Genomic DNA, 22276 nt, shown 5'->3' on the forward strand with positions numbered 1-22276 from the left:
TTTATTTGTATACGCCACTAATTCCGCAGCGATGTACAGAGAACTCACTCACATCTGTCCCTGCCCCATTGGAGCTTACAGTCTAAATTCCCTAATGCACAGACAGACAGAGAGACTATGGTCAATTTTGATAGCAGCCAATTAACTTACTAGTATGTTTTTGGAGTGTGGGAGGAAACTGGAGCACCTGGATGAAACCTACGCAAACACAAGGAGAACATACAAACTCCCCACAGATAAGACCATGGTCGGGAATTGAACTCATGACCCCAATGTTGTGAGGCAGAAGTGCTAACCACTGAGCCACCGTGCTGCCCAATATATATTCTTTTTCTGCAAGTGGTACGATTTGAGCAGTAGACTCCTGACCAAACCTTCGGGCATTGCCCAATAACGATCAGAACAATTCCGATCAGATTATAACATGGGTATTGAGCACATTTTGGGGGCCACACAAAAAGTGACATTGGGCCAATTACCCAATATATCCACCTTAAAAAAACAATAATGTCTTATATAATACTTTCCTGCTTTAGTTAAATCACATTGCTGAACATAGCCCAATGAACTACAAGGGTAACTCCACTCAAAAATGACGCTGCCAACTTAAAATCATTGTGATGGGTACTACATTTTACTGGATTAACTCCCGATGCTTAAAATAACATTCTGCCTGAAATTAACTGTTGATACTCTGAAACATGCTGTTGCTGCCAACTGACAAATAGTTTGTAAAAAAAAAACCTGTCCTTCTTTAGCAATATGTGTAACAATAGAAACAAACAGTTGGCAGTATTCACCATTCCCAATTTCCTCAGATGTTGCTAATGAGAATCCGTTCTTCAGAAATTGTATGTCACATGGCAGTGAGAGTGTGTTTCTGAGTCTTCCACAGGCAATATATCAGACATATTTACTATTTCAAGTATCAGGAGTTAACTCAGTAAATTGTTGCACCCAGCATAATCGTTTCAATTATGCAACATACTTAAAAAGCATAATCCCGAGTCAATTATCCATTTAAGTTCCAATCCCTACATCTTACGTTACACAAGTTTATATTTCTGCTCACTAGATTTCCCATTTCATTTACTTGTGGTCCCTTGTGTACACAACAAAACATATCCTACTAAGGGATCACTTCAGTAAACGGCAATGCATTGGTAAATATGGGTCCTAATTGAAATGAATTTAGTTAGTACCACAATTCCCCAGTGCCATAAAATGAGAATTTATACACAGAGGATGTAAACTCAGCAAAGATGGGAGAGTGGTCTCTTAAATTCCGTAACACACATGGAGATAAAGGACAATCTAACAAGCAGCCTGAAGACGGTAAGTACTTTAGCTGAGTAACCCATACAAATCTAGTAGCTTTGGGGTAATGTGGACTTCTAAGAATACAATAATAGAAGTATAGGGCATCTTACTTAGGGATACTCAGAATACATCAGGAGCAAGTAATGTAAGTACCGGCACTAGAAGTAAGGTCATGTAACTATCCTTAATATTGATGGACAGTTCCATTCACATTGGATAGCTATACAGAGATCTTTTATTATTGCTGAACAAACTGTCTTCTGTTACAGCCAAATATTTCCAATTTTGACTCATCAGTCCAGAGCACCTGCTGCCATTGTTCTGCGCCCCAGTTCCTATGTTTTCGTGCATAGTTGAGTTGCTTGGCCTTGTTTTCACGTCAAAGGTTGGCTTTTTGGCCACAATTCTTTCATGAAGACCACTTCTGGCCAGACTTCTCCAGACAGTAGATGGGAGTACTTGGGTCCCACTGTTTTTTTCCAGTTTTGAGTGGAAGGGCTGGAGAGCGGTACAATAATTAGTGTCTGCAGGCAACAGTGAAGCATGTGGAGGGTCGTAGCAAGTTTGTGGCTGCATTTCAGCACATGTGGTTGGGGTTTTGGTCAGGGTTAATGGTGTCCTCAATGCTGAGCAATACAGGCAGGTACTTATCCATCATGCAATACCATCAGGGAGGTGTCTGATTGGCTCCAACTTTATTCTGCAGTAGGACAATGACCCCAAACATACAGCCAATGTCATTAAGAACTATCTTCATCGTAAAGAAGAACAAGGACTCCTGGAAGGGATGATATGGCCCCCACACAGCCCTGATCTCAACATCATCCAGTCTGTCTGGGATTACATGAAGAGACAGAAGGATTTGAGCAAGCCTACATCCACAGAAGATCTGTGGTTAGTTCTCCAAGAACCTTGGAACAACCTCCCTGCCGTGTTCCTTCAAAAAGTGTGTGCAAGTGTACCTAGAAGAATTGATGTATTGATGCTGTTTTGAAGGAAAAGGGTGGTCACACCAAATATTAATTTGATTTCGATTTCCCTTCTGTTCATTCCCTTTGCATTTTGAGAATTTATAAAATTAAACTATTCACACTTCTATTTTTTAAAGGATTTTTACTTTGCAGCATTTTTTCCACACTTGCCTAAAACTTTTGCACAGTACTGTATGTATATCTACTATATAAATGCCTAGTGGTGTGTGTGGAAAAAAAAACAAGCTGCAGCGTCACCTGCTGGGCAGAGTTATACACTGACCTATATATTTCTTGAAAGAGAAGTGACAGTTGGGAGTGGTTGGTGGTTGCCGGGGGTGACAGTGGGGAGTTTTTAACACCTTAAGTAGCTTGACAAAGGATGTGGCAAAGAAGATGAAGGATGTGGCGATGAAGATGAAGGATGAGGTGATGGAGAAAAATGATGAGGTGGTGACATGTGGACAAAACCACGTTAAAAAAGGGCGCTTGCGTCGGGAAGTAACGCTCTTACCCTGAGGAGGCCAGGGGCTAGGCCCAAATGCATGACAAGAACCTTTTTAACACCTTAAGCAGCTTGATTTGACTGGAATGCATGAGAATCATGCACGGGTTAACTTGAATATATATATATATATATATATATATATATATATATATATATATATATATATATTTATTATATCTACACACACATCTCCATACTACTCTGTACATGTTGGTATATGAAAGGGGAAGTGACACAAAGTTATATATTCACAACAATCCTTAGAATACAAACATTTAATAGTTGTACAACCTCTTGCTAAGGCACAGAATGGAGAAGTATTTAATTATTTGTTTGGAAACTGGTAATTATGTTTTTTGCTAAAGTCATCATTGCTACACAAAATAATATACAGTCTATGCAATATTGCCATGGATTCTTTACAGCACAATATTTGGCACAAGTTTAAACCTAACACAGATGTCCTAACACAAAGTATTATCACAAATCATGAGCTCTTGAACAGTACTTGGCCTTAAATAACACAAAAGTGCTCTGATAATATTAAAAGGGTGACACTGGGGTGTCAGCAGTGCGGTGCCTGGCAAAAAGCTTCAGTTCTTTGTATCTCACAATCCTGCTCTGCCTTTGGGTAGGGAAATGTCATCTGCGTAATCATCCGAGAATAATCTCTGGCACGATTTCAGAATTAAGGTTACTATCTATAATAGATCCTTTCACTACTAAGTACCTGGATACTATGTATCCTGTTCCCTGGCGGGAAGAGAAACCGCAGTGTGCGCTATTTAGCGCATAGCCCAAACAAAAACTGCTAAAGCAGAGTTGGTCTACGTGTAGGTTTTCTCTTGATGAATGCATGATGAAAAATCTCCAGTGAAAAGCACAGATCAACTGACCTCAATGATACCAGTGATTGACAACAGGCAATTGTAGGGCCACATGTGGCCCTCCGGGATCAAAAACAAGCACACAATCTATAGATTAAATGGGTTACATTTAGGGGAATCTATAATGGAAATGGATTTGGGAGTGCTCATAGACAGTAGGCTTAGCAATAGTGCTCAATGTCAAGCAGCAGCTGCAAGGGCCAAAAACGTATTGGCATGTATAAAAAGGGGCATAGCTGCAAGGGAAGACAGTGTAATTATTTTACCACTATATAAATCATTGGTAAGACCTCATCTTGAATACGGAGTACAGTTCTGGGCACCACTCTATAAAAAAGACATTTTGGGACTAGAAAGGGAAAATTGATAAAGGGTATGGAGTCATTAAGTTATGAGGAAATGTTAGCCAGTTTAGGCATGTTTACTTTTGAAAAAAGGCGTCTAAGAGAAGATATGATTACTATGTACAAATACATTTAGGGTCAATACAGAACTTTCATGGGAACTTTTTACAACAAGGCCTGTACACGGGACATGCAGTCACCCTTTAAGTTTAGAATAGAGGAAGTTTCACAACCAGCAAAGGAAGGGTTCTTTACAGTAAGGGCAGTCAAGATATGGAATTCACTGTCAGGGAAAGTTGTGATGGTAGATTCAATTGATATGTTTAGGAAAGGGTTAGAGAAATTTTTAGCTGAAAAAAGGATATCCAGGGTTACAACCGTTAATTAAAATGAAGGATAGTAGTGGATCAAGGGAGAAATAGGACCGCAATATTGGGTCAGAAGGGATTTTTTCCGATTGAAACAGATTGGCGGCTGCTTCATCTGACTCAATTTCAAATATAAGAGAGGGATCGCAGGAGATCCAAATAGGTTGAACTTGATGGACTGGTGTCTTTTTTTCAACCTCATCAACTATGTAACTATGTATTCTTTTAGATTAATACTGACATTAAGGTTACTCTGTGACCCTTTTGAAGGTTAGAGGGACACCCATACAGCCTCTGCAGTGTATAGACACAGAACCTGATTAAAACCTATGAGAAAACCATCCCAAACATTTTCCAGTTAGCACTTCCTCCTGTCTAGTCTGTCCCTGCTGTTTTTATGTCCTTTGCATTTACTGTAATGCTTACAATTATGATGTGATGGTTTATTGCACATAAACATTGCTCGATGTGATTTATGTTCCCGGTTATATTGAAAAATCAATAAACTTGAATTAAAAACAAATCTCTGTTTATAAACACCAACTCCTACAATATGTACCTGGATAGGCAACTGGCTGAAAGATTGTGTCCTGAGAGTCATTATCAAAGTGTCGTATTCTAACTGGCTAAAGTTAGGAGTGGTACGCCCCAAATTATAAATGCTATAGAAGATCATGTTTAAACTGCGGCCTCTGACACAACAGTGTGCAGTGTAACAGAGTTAATATGTGTTATCCTTACAGTCAGACATAGAGTACATGGGAGTTTAGAGAGCAGATAGGGTTCAATGTGGATAAATGTAGATGTATGCATGTGGGGACAGAAGCAGTTAGTCACCTTATATTATATGTGGGACATTACTATAGATGCTCACTGATCCCCATGAAGTGGTTTTGGTTTTGGATCTGGCAAAACCGCCCTTGTGTGTTTTGGTTTTGTATTTGTTAGAAAAAATTCAAAAATATGCTAAAATCACATCATTTTGCTCTTTTTTTGTTCCTAAATTATTATTAACCTCAATAACACTAATTTCAAGTCATTTGCAGTCAATTTTGACCACCTCACAGGTCACATTATTATTTTCATACACTTTCGGACAAATACTGCAGCGACCTGGCTGGATGGTAAGCGACAGAGCAATGACACAAACAATCGGCAGTTCCTAGCACATCTAGGACACATTGGCACACAGCAGTGGCAGAAAAGAAAAATGGGGGTCCGTACTACCCCTCACCCGTTGAGATGTTGGATCTTAAAAAGGAATCCAAAACTCGTGAGATCCGACAACATCACGATGACGTTTTGCCACGTTTTCGATTCCAAAGGCGCGCGGCAGTACCGAGCCGACTCAGATCTCCTAAGTTCAGGTGTGTTTGGTTCTCGAGGAACCGAGCCTGAGCATCTCTTGACATTACTGAGTAAATCCACAATAACAAAAGCATCCATATATGTTTGCAGATCATACACATAGCAACACCAATCAGTGGCATCAAGAGCCAGCACGGTATATGTTATTAAAAGAAGCAGAAACTGATCCCAAGAGAGCCAAATTGTATATGGCTTCTTCATAAAGCACTGGTGATGCTTTACCTTGAATATGTTCTTCAATTGCAGGCACCAATTCACAAAAAGAATGTACAGGGGCTGGAAAGGGTGCAGAGGAGGGCAACTAAACTAACAGACGTCTGGAAGTAAAACTATTTACAACTGAGAAAACACAATAACAAGGGGGATATGATCACAGCGTATAAATACATTAACGACCCATAGGGAAAGTTCTCAGACAACCTGTTCAGCGTCAGGTTCGTGTAGAGGACACAAAGTCACAGTTTGTGGTTGGAAGAAAGGAATGTAAAAGGATTCTTTGCAGTAAGAGCAGTGACACTATGGAATGTACTTGCAGAAGGTCTGGTGTTGGCAATCTTTGCAGATATAACTTAGTTTTGGGTTAACTACTGCACCAAAGTTATGTCTACAGTTAATGTTAAGGGTTGACTGACTCACATTTAGGATATGAGTTAATTAACAATTTTAAAGAGGATCCACTCCTCTATAAAACAAAGAATCCCGTGTCTTTATAGGACTAATACCTGATGGATTCCATGGGTTATAGCACATATTCTACTTGACTACTGCTACAAAGTGCCTCATTGACATTGGTACCTACTTAGTTAACCAATAGGTTACAGTCTTGTGAATACTGCTTGAGACGACAAAGTAGTTGCATTTACGGTGTGTAATTGACAAACACAATTAATGGCCTCCTCTTATGCCAAAACCACAGTGTGAATCCCACACAACATTTAAAAAAACAAACAAAAAACTAATTTATACCACAGTCCAAATCCGCCCAACCCAGCTCAGATTCACCAGTATCGTGTCCATTGGCAGAAAGACCACAACCGTTTACCAATAGGTGACACCTTTCTGTCCTGCACAATAGGCAATGCTAGGAGGTACCTAGGACAGCAGCCAGATCCTTCTTATATGAACTTACAGGTCTTTGCTCCGAAAGGCGTCAGCGAAGCTTTTCACACTGTTGAGAGAGGCAAGATCCAAGCTCATTACTTCCACTTTAGCTTTGTGCTGCAATACAAAAGATAATGGGAAAGGTAAATGATAAATAACTGTAAACTTGGATCAAGATATCATATTACACTTAATGTGCTGTGGAATATATCCGAGGACGCTGGCTTAATATAAAATGCCCACAGTGGGTGTAAATCACTCCAATGAATGAACGTTCGGTGCCAGAGGTAGCATTGTAACACTGCACAGCGGCTAAATACAGTGCAGCGGTGTCTAACAAGTTTATTAAAGGCCATGAATTAAAAACAGACAGTGCCAAGGATCCTTCAGGCTGTCAAGTTACGCAATCCATCACATAAATGAAGAATGAATGAACCATTTCCTGCCAAACAGTCTGTAAGGTCCACTTGCAGGCAGCAAAAACAAATAAAATATTTGGGCGACAAACGGTGGGCATTACCTGCAACAAAGAGTGTAAGAACGTGTCGCTGCAGACAAAGGGCCTGAGTCATTAAGGAGAGCAAAACATAAAAAAGGAGCAACTTTGCACCTGGGCAAAACCATGTTGCATTGGAGGGGGGGAGTACATTTAAAATGTGGGGACAGATTTATAGTTGGGGCAGGGCATGTCCTAGATCAACTTTAAATATCAGTGTAAAAATAAAGCTATCAAGTATTTGTGTGCTACATGAACAAACAGACAGTATTTAACTTATGTGCAAAATAATAAACTAATTTGCACCCCTTGCATTGTAACATGGTTTGTCCCAGAAAACATTTACTCCTTTTTTTTTGCCTTACTTTCCTTAATGACGCAGGCCCAAAGCGTACACAGGTGATTTTATAAACGCTGTTGGATAGAGGCATCATTATTACAGAACAGCAAATATGTGATTTTTAAGTTTGCAACATTTAAAAAGCATTCAATTCAATCAATCTGAAAAAAAATAAAACAGATAAACACATTTTTGTTATGTAAAGCATACTTGCCAACTCTACCGGAATGTCCGGGAGACTCCCGCATTTTGAGTGAGTCTCACAGACTCCTGGGAGAGTATGGCAATCTCCCGCATCCGGCAGAATTTGGCCCCGCCACCGCTGTAAAATGACGCGTTTTGCGTCATTACGCCACAGGGTGCGGCCAAAATGACACAATTTTGGGAGCCCCGCCCCCTGCACGCCCACCTTCCTTCTGCAGCTCCCGGGTCATACTTGCCATAAGTTGGCAAGTATGATGTAAAGTAGTCTAATATTTATTATTAGGAAAATGTACAGGAAGAACCTGTCTTTTAGGGTATAGTGCCAAGCTAATTAAAAAAGATTTCCATAGTTAGCAAAGTAGTTCATACAACACATGGCACTCATTTTAAAGTACAAGACATGATATTAACAAGGAGATAAAGTAAGTCACACTGCAAGTAATGGGTTGCTGTATCTTGATTGAGGAGTTTCTAGAAGCACAATGTACCGACCAGTTGAGTGTAGTACGAGTGATCGGTGCTGTAAACACCAACAGTCTTTAATCCTCCACAATTATTCCTATACTGAATAGAGTGACAAAGAAAAAATAACTACTTACTAGTAAAAAGACAGAGAGTAAATCCGAAGACAGGAGATCGCGACTGTTGTAAATGACGTCACTTACAGCTGCGACTTGCAAAGTTCTAAATTTAAAGCGGCAACACACGGAACTAGTTAAGTATTAGGTTGACATTACCAGTTAGGGATAGGGTGAGGGGTAGGGGTAGGGGTTAGGACTTAGGGCTAAGACCCCTCCCCTACCCAGTAATGTAAAGTTAATACTTACTTGGTTCCGTGTGTTGGCGCTTTAAATTTCGGAACTTTGCAAGTCGCAGCTGTAAGTGACATCACTTACAGCCAGAACACTTATAAAACACAAGAACAAAATACAGCCAGAACAATTTGATATCAAGCTTGTCTTAAAATGATTGGAACAGACAAGCCGATAGCTGCTAATTACTGACCAAGCACCAACGTGCCTGAGAACTACCAGATTGATTTTGATCTGATTAATATTGTACATATTGCATTCATTCCTAGGCCACACACAGTCCGTTATTAGGAAAACTGCTTTATAACAGCTATTATTAAGGATTTCTATATTCTGCTTAGAGAGCGTGTTAAGTTGACATTATTCGTAAAATGCTATAATATAATTTTATGCTTAAACCTTTCAAAATCACATAGCTGATGTCTATGTTGTATGTATAACATTCATCACAAAAAGAGTTGACAAACAACAACGAAGCAATAGGTATCATTAACTGAGATGTAACTTCTCTTGTAGAAACAAAACTGACCGGCATCAAACAGCGATTCCAAATCAATAAAATAGACAGAGAGAAATATCAAATTGACAAGTGTATTTTTAAAATCCTAAAAATAGTAGTGTGACTTTAATGTTTCTACACATAGTGAACTCAACATGATGGTCTAAATCTCATTAATGTGTATGGTGAACTTAGGACCAGAATGCTTCCTGCTGTTGTCAATCCCATAATGGTTATACTACAGGGAGTACAAAGGCTCCTTGTAGGAAATCAGACGGCTCCTCCTGGGAGGAGCACTGCTATCTATGTTGGCTCCTTTGGTTTGTACAGTTGTATCAGAGGAACTGGCAGTTCTGAGCTGTCACAGTTATAAATTTTGTTAAATTTGACAAGTAATTGTTAGCATCAGTTCTGAGGACATCTCATCCACGCATTTCACACATTTTTCCATACACACTTCAAGGTTTCTCACAAAGTGGCTAACGCCTAAACATGTAGCATCACCACGTTGATGCACACTAATAATATGACATTATACATGGGACTAAGCCAAAAGTGAAAAAGCTTACCAACCAATGTGGATTATTGGAAAGAGGTGAAGCCTTAAAAGAGATGTGTGGACATATATAGGTGTGGCTTTGGCATATAGGATGGATGGATGGGTGAATGGATGGGTATAAAGATAGATATGTATGTGATAGATAGGTATGAGATAAACAGATGGACAGATAATTAGATAGAAGATAGATAGGTATGAGATCGATAGGTAGATAGATATGAGATAGTTAGATATTAGACTGAAATTAGATATATAAAAACAGATAGGTATGAGATAGACAGGTATGAGATGGATAGATAGATATGAGATAGATAGAGAGCTAGATAGATAGATAGATATATATGAGATAGATAGATAGATAGATAGAGAGCTAGATAGATAGATATGAGATAGATAGATAAATAGATAGATATGAGATAGATAGAGAGCTAGATAGATAGATAGATAGATATTAGATAGATAGATCAATATGAGATAGATAGATAGCTAGATAGATAGACATATATGAGATAGATATGAAATAGATAGATAGATAGCTAGATAGATAGATAGAGAGCTAGATAGATAGATATGAGATAGATAGATAAATAGATAGATATGAGATAGATAGAGAGCTAGATAGATAGATAGATATTAGATAGATAGATCGATATGAGATAGATAGATAGCTAGATAGATAGACATATATGAGATAGATATGAAATAGATAGATAGATAGCTAGATAGATAGAGAGCTAGATAGATAGATATGAGATAGATAGATAGATATGAGAGAGATAGATAGATATGAGATAGATAGATAGATACATAGATATGAGATGGATAGATAGATAGATAGATAGATAGATAGATAGATAGATAGATAGATATGAAATATAAATAGGAGATAGCTAGACAGACAGATAAATAGATACCATTAACATAAAATTAATAGTGACGAGCCATTGCATGTTATAGAAGGTAGTTGTTACCTATGGTTGGTTATAAGAGAAATTACATCTAAAATTCCAGTCGAAGGGTTTTCTACAAACCATTAATAGATAGAAACAACCATTGAAGTATGATGGGAATCCTTGAATCCAGCACTAATATAGAACCAGCCTTCATGTCTCAGCTGTGGCGTTACAGCAATTCTCACTGCAAATTTGTATTTCTAATGTAAAAGATGATTTACATTAAACCTGGAGCATGGATACATCTGCCTGAAGGATGGCGAGAAACCAGAGCGGTACAATGAGTCGGAGCATAAAAGCTTTCTCTGCCATAATACTTATTATAATGGCATATAAAATAGAGGGAATAAATAATACATGACTACAGGTAAATTTATATGACAAAGACTACTTCAACACACGCCATTACATCTGACAACCTTCGATTTCTACGCAGATGATGCCTCTTAATAAAACAAATTGGTATTTTCTGTACCACAGGTAAGTAATATGTGCCGTCAAAAAGTGCTTTGGAACACACAAAATGGCGGACATGAGCTTACTTAATCAATAACCATGGAGTGAGCAGACACGGGCGTGCATTTGAATGGCTGGCTTCTTAAGCAAATATATTTATAACAGCACTCAAACAATAAACCTGTTTAACTGGAAAGTGGAGGAAATGGGTTAAAACGCGATTCACGAATAAAAGGGGACATGGAAGATGAGAATTTGATATGTCGGATAACATTATATAAATATATATATATACACAAGTTAACCCGTGCATGATACTCATGCATTCTAGTCAAATCAAGCTACTTAAGGTGTTAAAAAGGTTCTTGTCATGCATTTGGGCCATAGCCCAGGCCTCAACCACCAACCACTCCCCACTGTCACCCCCGGCAACCACCAACCACTCCCCACTGTCACCCCCGGCAACCACCAACCACTCCCAACTGTCACTTCTCCTTCAAGAAATATATATATATTTTTTTTAAATCTTTATAAACACTTTTAACAATTAACAAATTAAATTAACAATTTAAAAACATCTTAGTATACCAAATTTCAGCCCTTTCTGAATTTTTTTTCCCACACACACTAAGAATTTAGTAGGTCAGTGTATAACTCCGCTGCAGCTTGGTTTTATTTTTTCCACACACAGACAGACTAACACACGCCACTAGACATTTATATTATATATATATATATATATATATATATATATATATATATATATATATACACACACACACACATATATAAATGTCCGACATATCGAGGTTCTCATCTTCCATGTTATTGCATTTTAATGGCATAGTTGCTTAATTAACAATATAACTGTTATTATATCATCATGTATTTATATAGCACCAGTCATATTATGCTGAGATATACTGAGGATATATAATAATTTACATGTCCCTGCCCCAGTGAGTTTACAGTCTAATGCCCCCCCCCCCCCCACACACACACACATAGGCACAAATTAGGGTCCTTAATGTCAGAGACCAATTAACCCAATTGACCTGGACATACAGGGATTCGAACTCATGACCCCAGAGCTGTGAAGTAGCAAAACTGTGCTGCTTTTATATAATACATCTTCATCATCTATTTATTTATATAGCGCCACTAATTCCGCAGCGCTGTACAGAGAACTCACTCACATCAGTCCCTGCACTAATAGAGCTTACAGTCTAAATTCCCTAACACACACACACAGATAGACGAGGGTCAATTTGATAGCAGCCAATTATCCTAATAGTATGTTTTTGGATTGTGGGAGGAAACTGGAGCACCCAGAGGAAACCCACGCAAACACGGGGAGAACATACAAACTCCACACAGATAAGACCATGGTCGGGAATCAAACTCATGGCCCCAGTGCTGTTTATATATTATATATCATATTATATACAAGCCAACTTTCTCAAGAACACAATTAAACAATTATTGCACAGCATAGTACTTTATACTGTTGCATCTATTAACAGGCTCCTTCCACTATCACAACATCAGTCAGAGCTGTGTGACAGATTGTCTAAGACACTATAAAACATACCTACAAATTAGGATCACTGCATATAACCAACTTATGTGTTTACAGTTAAATCACAAAATGACCCATTAATATCATTAATTCATATACTTATATATGATATTGTAAATTGTGTAATTTATCTGATATTGGGACTAAAAAATTATATTAGAAGTTACCACGGAAAGCCATTACTAGAGAGAGCATGAGGCTGCAGCTAATTTAACATAATGCATATACTTTCCTAACATATGAGCCAGCATCGGACATGGCACTGTATCTAATATCATCATTAGACGTACCACAATAGTATGGTATAGAAAATGAACATCAGTGAGTTCTAATGTGCATACATTAGTATACATTAAGAAAACTTTTCTGCTATAAAGAATAATGCGCACACTATTTTAAATGATTACATATATCGGAAGTCAGCCTCGTGCTTTGATATGGTCATAGATCTTTGAATATCCGGATCATTACTGTAGGAAGAACATTATCCCATTTATTATTAACAGTAGTTTTTCCACATATAGCATACTGACATCACCTGTGTATTATATTATGTAACTGTACCATTATACTACATGGGGGATGCAGAATATGTACTCTGACATCGGCACCAATCTACCCTTCCCTAGGGTGACAGGGTAGTGGGTATCATCACGACAGGGAAGGTTCCAAATACGACAAACCGACTATTCCCACTTGCCTTAGTAATTTGAGTTCACCAGGAGTTTAAATTATGACCAAACAAGTAATGTGAGTGAAAGATTGTAGGTGAGAAAAAGAGGAGCGCCATGGGGGAAAACAGGGGACCCTTACCAATGTGCCACACTTAAAGTCCACTGAGTTTCCGCATCCTTCAAAACTCAAATGGAATCTTAACTGGATTGCAGTTATCATTCCCTTTAGTAGTAGACCTAAACACTACTCTCTCCCCCCAGGGTGCACTGTGAACATTTAATTTTACAGGAGGTCCACACACCATGCCTTCTCTTTCGTCGATTACTAGAACTTGAAGTTAAATGACATACAGAGTGCAGAGTCAGAATGGAGGAAGCACCAATCAAAAGGACACATCATACATCATCATTTATTTATATAGCGCCACCGATTCCGCAGCGATGTACAGAAAACTCACTCACATCAGTTCCTGCCCCATTGGAGCTTACAGTCTAAATTCCCTAACATACACAAATAGACAGAGAGAGAGCGAGAGACAGACAGACTAGGGTCAATTTTGATAGCAGCCATTTAACCTATCAGTATGTTTTTGGAGTGTGGGAGGAAACCGGAGCACCCGGGAGTAAACCCACGCAAACACGGGGAGAACATACAAACTCCACACAGATAAGGCCATGGTCAGGAATTTAACTCATAACCCCAGTGCTGTGATGCAGAAGTGCTAACCACTGAACCAACGTGCCGCCCCATTAAATACAATACATGGTATATAAAATGTCCCCATATAAAAAATATATTCTTAATATCTCCCTTCGAAACTATTGAGTATGACGGTAATTCTGTTGCAAATGCTTTTTGTATGTAGCCTTTATGCAGGGGAAAGAGTTATTTTAAGGGGGTGTGAGCACCTTATTGTACCCACTCTTCATCTCCGGCTGTATACTTTGCTTATTAGTAAAACTGATTATTGCAATGCCCACAGCCGCACGATATAACATTTAGATTTTTAAATTGGGTGGAGATAGGACAACCTGTAATCAATCAGATCGTAAACTTGAACAGCAGCACAATGTGTTTCAGCAAACAAGTGTACTGACTGTACGGGAGGCCTTGCAATGTCCACCTGTATGATTATGTGTGAGGACAGGACTATACGTGACACAGACATTGTGATGTGTGGAGCGGAATGGAGACAAGTAGGAAACCACAGACTGAGAGTTAGTTACGGTAAGAGACAGAGTCCCCCCACAGCGCAGTGATGTGAGGTTCCGGTAATACTGATGCAGCAAGATTGTGGTGTCTGCCGCACATCTCTTTATAACAATGTTCATACGTCCAGTTATTGCTGCAGTGTGCGGGATTTCAGCACTGTTACCTTTCCAGAAAGACGCTGTATGGTCCTAATAATTATTATTAGAAGAAATAGACATATTTACTTTTTTATGTATATAGAGGAGACATCTGTTTACCTAACAATGCAATGACCAATAAACATAATAACCGGGGTAAAATAAATATTTAGCCCCCCCAGAGAGGACACCCAAATGTCAGTAGTCCGAGATCCATATACATGAGCCCCGCCGTAGCCTGGGAAGTGCAGACATGGACTGTGCAATGCATTAATCCTTCAAACACTAACAGACGCTGGCAGGGATTTAGGCTGGAATGTATTTACAAAGTGACAAACTATGTTTTGTATTATACAGAGAAAGGAAACGCACCCACAAACAGGCTGATAAATGTCAGCTGCAGTCATGACAAACGGTTTATTTTTATTATACTGTAACCACATCTGGGCAATTTTTTTCTTTCTGAGCGTTATTATCCTTTTTGTTCTTGGTTTTTCACGTAGGGAGGCTGGAGATATATTGGATGCAGGAAAAAACAAGATTATATATGACATAAACCAATAACTAAACGTCCACTGACGTTACCGGGCAGCCAGTTTTCTGCGAGTCATTTCTAGGTATATAAAACCCAAAGAATGCAGTTTATAAATGATACGGTATACAAGTCCAAGTAAACCAGCCATAAATCAGTATTAAAATTCTATCCCACAATTAAACATTGCCCTAGTTCCTCTACTATTTGGTTGATAAAGACACCTGCAATGATATAATCAGCATAAACACATATATAAAATAAATCAAACAGAAATTAAAAGTATCATTGGTGCAAAATAACAGTATATTAGGTTTCATTTTAAGGTTTTTTTTTTTTTTAAATTGTTTTAGAATTCTTGATTTTATATGGTCAATGTAGTTTTTCAAAGTCAGCATCAATACAGGTAAGATTAGTTACCTGGTGGCTAGTGGCCAATACAGACCTCATACAGTGGTAAGATAATGGACAGGGGATAAAGCAGATCCTAATCACAAGTGGTTAGTGGACAATACAGACACCATTCCCTTGTGGCTAAAGCACAATATAGAAATGATTTCTAGTGGCTAGGAAACAATACAGGTCTTGTTCACTTAGTCTACAATATAATTATTATTATTATTATTATTATTATCATTTATTTGTTAGATGCCACAAGGTTTCCGCAGCGCCGTACATAATACAAACAGGAGACCATACAGGGTGACATAGTACAGAGCAATAAACACAAAGTACCAATACTTCAGAACTCCGGGCAGACATATGAGCGAAGATGGAGTAGAAGAACAGGTATGGAGACAGGAGGGGAGAGGGGTCCTGCTCATACGAGCTCACATCCTAAGGGAGGGAGGACAAACAGGCACAGGAGGGAGCCATTAAAGTAAGGGAGAGAAAGGCGGGGCTGGTGGAGAGAGGGGAGAACGAGAGAAGGATGTTTGCGAAGGTGCAACAAGGTAAGGGTTAAGATTCCAATCACTGGTTGCTAGTGGAAAACAGAGATGCCTTTTGCTATAAAGATATGAGCAGTTTTAGTTTTTTGGCTTGACCATTTCCTTCATCAGAGAAATAGCCGGCCTGTTTTTGTACGCTGCTGACTCCACACACCAATCAGAAGATCTAAGCTTTCCAAAGCAGGGCTTTATTCGCCTAGTTTCTTCAGACTCATGCCTGCAGTAACTGAAAAAGAGGAAAGTGGTTTCCAACTTTGCAATCTGAAGCCAACACTACACAATATATAATGAACTACTTCTGCAGGACAACCGGCTTTAAAAATATACAGCAAGTACTAAGTCCAGCTGCTGAAGTTCTTGAAACAGATCGCTGGTCACTGGTAGAAAGGTTCCCACCAACCCAAAGACACTCCACCAAATCAGAGGCTTGGAGCATACTGGTGACTAGTCACCGGAGCAATTGTGCATGCAGATGAACCGATGCCAGTGGCTTTCTCAGAACAAGAGGCTAACAATATAAGCTAGCCATGTTGCTCTTAATCAGCCATATGTAAGCAGAGCGGACAGGTCTACCTATCTGAGCAAGCTTTTCCCTCTGGCTATGTACAGATCGTTTCCCGGTACACCAGCAATTAGAAAGAAAATTAAAGAGATCAAAACTCAGGGTCAAACTTCACAGGTTCAAAGATACAAGCCGATGTTTATGCTCCAATCTAATGATTGAACAAGGCTGGAACTTTGAGACATAACAAGTAAATAAGTGGTAAATAAACTTCACTATGTGACTCTCGGTCTGCGCCTTCCACATTTGTCTCTATGCCCCTCCTCACCTCATGACGCTGCCTCTGTCACATGCAGGGCTGACCTTGCGGACAAAGTCATACTTGTGGACAGGTCCCTGTCTCCCGCAAGACCAGATCACTCATTTTGGCCCTGTGACTATTCTGATTATTTGACTATGGCTATGGGTTGTTCTATCCCTGCCCACTTCAAAATGGCGAACATTGTGGAAGAAGATTAAAATAAGGTGTTCAGAATCAAGTCTAAAGTGCTTTAAAATAAAGACATTAATGGCGAAAGCTGACATGGAACGAAAATGTTAAAAAATGGTGTGATTATCTTAATTGGTACAGAACCCCAGAAGCAAAAAGGTTAAGACAGTGGTATCTTTATAAAGAGAGGTAAAGCTATTTTCATTGGGTCGATCAACTATATCCTGCTACAGCCAATAGAGGTGGAGGTATTAGGCCAGTCAGTATTGTGCAAGTCCTACACCATCACTGAACACATAAGGGTTGCATAGGCAAACCGAGGGGAGGTTTTCTAGTGCCTGGAAACCCCCCTCCAAGCCTGGGGTACTGTATAATTGAGGTGACTGGACCCTTCCCCCGCTTCACATGGCTCTGCTTGAAAAGGGAGAGCTGTGTGCACCTAACAGTAGTGCACGCAGCATTGCCCATATACATTATGGGGATAGGTAGAGTTGGAGAGCAGCCAAGCACTGTCTAATATTATAGCCACACCCCCATGCATGCTGGTCACGCCCACTGGTGGCGTGGTGTGGAAACCCCCCCTCTACAAATCTTGTGTTTGCCCCTGGGTTGCCAGAGCCACAGGTGAGTGACATCTAGTGAGCAGATATCTGCTTTACGGTCAGTGTCTATTGTATCTGCTTTAAAACCACTATGAAATCGTCATTTAATTACATAGCACCACCAATTACACACTGCTGTACAGAGAATTTTTGCCATTCACACCAGTCCCGGCAAACACAGAGAGAACATGCAAACTCCTCACGGATAAGGCCATGGTTGGGAATCAAACTCATAACTTTAGTGCTGTGAGGCAGAAATCCTAAGCACTATGCTGCCCTATTTATGACTATTTCAGCTAGCAGTTATGAACCTGTGTGTCTATAGAAGGAGAACATTTTATTTCCCATACGGTCACCCTTAGGAAGTAAATGTTACAACTATTATTTATATTTTTTAATCACATGTAAAAGTTACTTAGAGCTGTACAGACACAATATATATGATTAGTCAAGTCTGCTGTATATTTCATACTTACCAACTTTAGCAAGTTGGTTTCCGGGAGGTGGGCTCGATGGGGGGTGGGGCTCCAAAATGCGCATAATTTTGGACCCGCCCCTGTGACATAATGACGCAACAGCGTCATTTGACAGCGGGGGTGGGGCCAAACGCCTCAATTCACCGGGAATCGTGGCATTTGGGACCTAATTCTCTCCTGGGAGTCCGTGAGACTCCAGCAAAATGTGAGAGTCTCCCGGACATTCCGGGAGAGTTGGCAAGTATGGTATATTTGTCTGGCACACCGGAAGACCAAGTGTCGAGAGCAAGGTTAGAACATCAACTACACACACCAAGGATGGTGACAATTAGCCAGGCAATCACAATATAAGATATTGGGTGGTTCTTACTTGCCGTTTGCTTGTTTTTTTTCTTAAATTTTGGATTAGAAGGGAGATCGTATATTGCATTTGAGTTATAACTTCATATCAGTATTTATTAATATATTTCAAGGGGGAAACAGTACGCAATAACAGAAGATTAGGTGGCAGAGATCGAAAGAGTCTCAAGGCAGAAATAATGAGGCAAAGGTCATGGAAGTTAATATTCGAATTTGGAACAGAACTCAATGTCTGAAGCCTTTTTTTTTTTTTAGGAGAGAGTCATGGACCAAACTATCACCAAAGTGGCCATCGCCATTTATCAGTCTACTGAGAACAGAAGTGGATGCCTGGGGCTTATTGATTTCGTGGATCTATTCAAATCCGTTTGAACAGAAAACTATGCAGCATATAAATTCTTTTAATGGGCATTGTATCCTATTCATAAGTAGGTTTTTCCCCAACGTACTCTTCTATACATGTACAGTTAAAACACATAATACTGGGGTCATGCGTTTGAATCCTGACCATGGCCTTATCTGTGTCGAGTTTGTATGTTCTCCCTGTGTTTGTGTGAGTTTCCTCCCACACTCCAAAAAACATACTGATAGGTTAATTGTCTGCCATCAAAATTGACCCTAGTCTCTCTCTCTCTCTCTCTCTGTGTGTTAGGGAATTTAGAATGTGAGCTCCAATGGGACAGGGACTCATGTGAGTGAGTTCTCTGTACAGCGCTGCAGAATTAGTGGCGCTATATACACAGCTGCTGATGTGGCATTTATTTTAACTGGTATACAGGATAAAGGTAGTGTAACCCATTTAAAGTATTTGAATTGTCCTTTCTCTGGTTTAAAAAAATTCATGCAACCATCTACCTACTTGCTACGGTTTATAAGACATTTTAACATGGGCACTGGTGTTTATAAACGATACTATTGGCATTAAACTTTGCACAGTGAATCTTATGGACGATGTAAGTGAAATATTACCCATAAACTTCATTGCGATAGTGCTTCATGTGGTCACATCATAAATAATGATAGAATTATTTAGCAAGCTATAAATTCTCAGATATACCAGTACTCCCAGGTTTAGAAAGAACAGGTCTACTGAACACATACTGTATGCACATTTAAGTGTAAAGCTTCAATATATCTTTAATAAGTCAGAAAAGCAAAGATCAATTACTGTAGGAAACAGTTGGCATACAATACTTGATAATTTGTACTCAACAAAATAACAAATATATACTTTACATATAATTAGATGTTTTGCATATTCGTGATATGTTTAGAAAAATGCAAGGAAATCCATAACAGTCCCAGTTAATGATTTCAAATCCTTCACTGCCCCGAGGGTAGAAAGCCGATCTGGCACCGAAGGGGTGAAAAGGATAATTAAGATGTTCTTTTTTGCTTGCAAGGTTAAGTAGTTATGTTTGGAAACTCTGAAAAATGCCATTGGGAATAGTACCAAAGCGAAGTACAGAATAAGAGAGACACAGAAGTGGATAAAAAGCCTTCTAAACCAGCAGCCTTTCCAAATGCAATTTCCACGGTGTGACCAAACCAAGCTGGGCCGGAACACTTTCGCAGGCAAAACGACACCACGGAGGCCAATTGCGCAGGGCGCTACAGCTACGTCAGTTATGTAAACGACAGGGTAACATCAGGCAAACACTACATTTGTGTATAGCAAGAAAAAAAACAAAAAAAAAACTAGAGTGGTTGCTAACATGACAAAACAGATGCGTGATAGCAGAAGGTAGCAGCACACGGAAACACAAACACCATGTTGTGATAAGACACACGAGTCACCGACAAACTTAATGAGAGAAAAGGAAAAAAAATAAAAAAAAAATCTCCTGGACGCTTTCCAGAGACTGAAAGGTGCAAACAAGCTGCCTAATACCCTTGCGTAGATTGAATTCTTATGAAGAAAATAAAGTTTATTGTCTGGAAACAAAGAAAGCATGAGAAAGGCACTAAAGCAATGGAGGTGAACAATTAGACAGATGTTCACTTAAGGAAATAAAGAGAACATCGCAGAAGAATTTTTACGAGAATACTGACAATTCCGCACCTCGTCAAGGGCACTGGTAAAGTTAAAGCCACTGGAGCTGTTTCTATTTAACTTCCCCATAATTGCTGAACTTGCAGAACCATCTAGTCAGGTAATGTGGCTTGTAACAAAGTAGCATTAGGCTTATTTTAATATGTTTTTAATACGCCTTCATGAGCGGCCATATATCTTGCAACAAGCAGCAGGATTTCCTTTAGGAATATCAACTGTGTCAGGGAATTTGTTTCTGCGTTTAATAAGAAAGTGTCTGTGTGGAGCCCATATTGTTTCCTGACAGAAAATGTACTTGCACACGATGCAGGCGGCCATTTTGTCGGCTGGAATCACAGGTTATGAGAATGCAGCCTATCAAGTCCATAGGAATAAGTGACATAATTGAGGCTTTTTTTTTTTTTTAAGAGATTTCGTTATTATGAAATTACACAACGCGAACTGTTTAATAACATTGGTCAGAGGTGCAAATCTCCACTACAATCATGGCAACCAATCAGCAGTGAGCTTTTATCTGCATGCTGTTGAAGTTTACGACAGGATGAGGCGGCAAAGTGAACCGTAAAAGAACAACTCCCCCACCCCCCCAAAAAAAAAATGGTGTATGATGCTTACTTTCCCTCATAGTAGAAATGTCTCTGGTTACGTTGTAGAGTTACTAGAAAGTACCCCATTTGAATGGTAAAATTTTCAGTCAGTGCATTCAATACTGGGCATTCAGCATATAACATGAGCAAGTACCACAGTGCAGTTTCTACTCTGCATAATGCCAGTATGGAGCATACTTGCCTACTTTCGGAAACTTGTTTCCGGGAAAGAGGCATGACTGGAGGGGGCGGGGTGCGCCAAACGCGTCATTTTGGCCCCGTCACTGCGGCAAAAAGGCCTTTTTGCGGGGGCGGGTTCAAAATGACGTGATTCACAGTGAATCGCGTCATTTTGGTACGCAGTAGCGGGATGCGGGAGATTTGTCAGCTCTCCCGGGAGTCCGTAAGACCGTCCCGAATTTCGGGAGTCTCCTGGACATTCCTATACCCTCCATCCGTGTGAAACTATCTGCCGGTTGTATTCTGTCTAAGCCAGTGATAGCCAACCTACTACCCCCTCTAACCTTCAAAAGAGCCACACACCTGGGCTAAGGGGGCCTCCATTTCCCCGCAAGGCCCCCAAATGTGAGCCGCCCGCCACCCCCGTCCCCTGTGAGGCCCCCCAAGCGCTTACCAGTCACTGCAGTCCTCCTTCCGTGGTGGGCTGTAAGCTCCTTACTGAGGAGATCTCGCGAGAGTGAGACTCTTGCGAGATCTCCTCAATAAGCAGATTTCTCTGCGCCGGGGACGGATGACTGCACTGACAGTGCTCAGCAGCATTGATCAGGCCGGGGGCGCCCCTGCCCCCGGACCGATCAATAATGCTGCTGAGGACTTTGAAGGGCCCCCTGGATGCCCGAGGCCCCTGGGCTGTAGCCCGGTTAGACCTTGGGTTAATCCGGCCCTGAACATGACACTTAATCCCAGTAATAAGT

The 22276-nt window shown here is 39.9% G+C and overlaps 1 protein-coding gene across 1 annotated transcript in view; it reads right to left on the bottom strand.

The window, feature by feature from the left end:
* WWOX (WW domain containing oxidoreductase) overlaps nt 1-22276 on the bottom strand; it is an 820606-nt gene that overhangs the window by 618023 nt on the left and 180307 nt on the right. Inside the window, exon 7 of the mRNA XM_075188989.1 lies at nt 6896-6984. Within this exon, the coding sequence (XP_075045090.1) occupies nt 6896-6984 (89 nt within the window). The remainder of the gene's footprint in view (nt 1-6895; nt 6985-22276) is intronic.

Source organism: Mixophyes fleayi, chromosome 10, assembly GCF_038048845.1.
Source record: "Mixophyes fleayi isolate aMixFle1 chromosome 10, aMixFle1.hap1, whole genome shotgun sequence".
NCBI classification, from domain to species: domain Eukaryota; kingdom Metazoa; phylum Chordata; class Amphibia; order Anura; family Limnodynastidae; genus Mixophyes; species Mixophyes fleayi.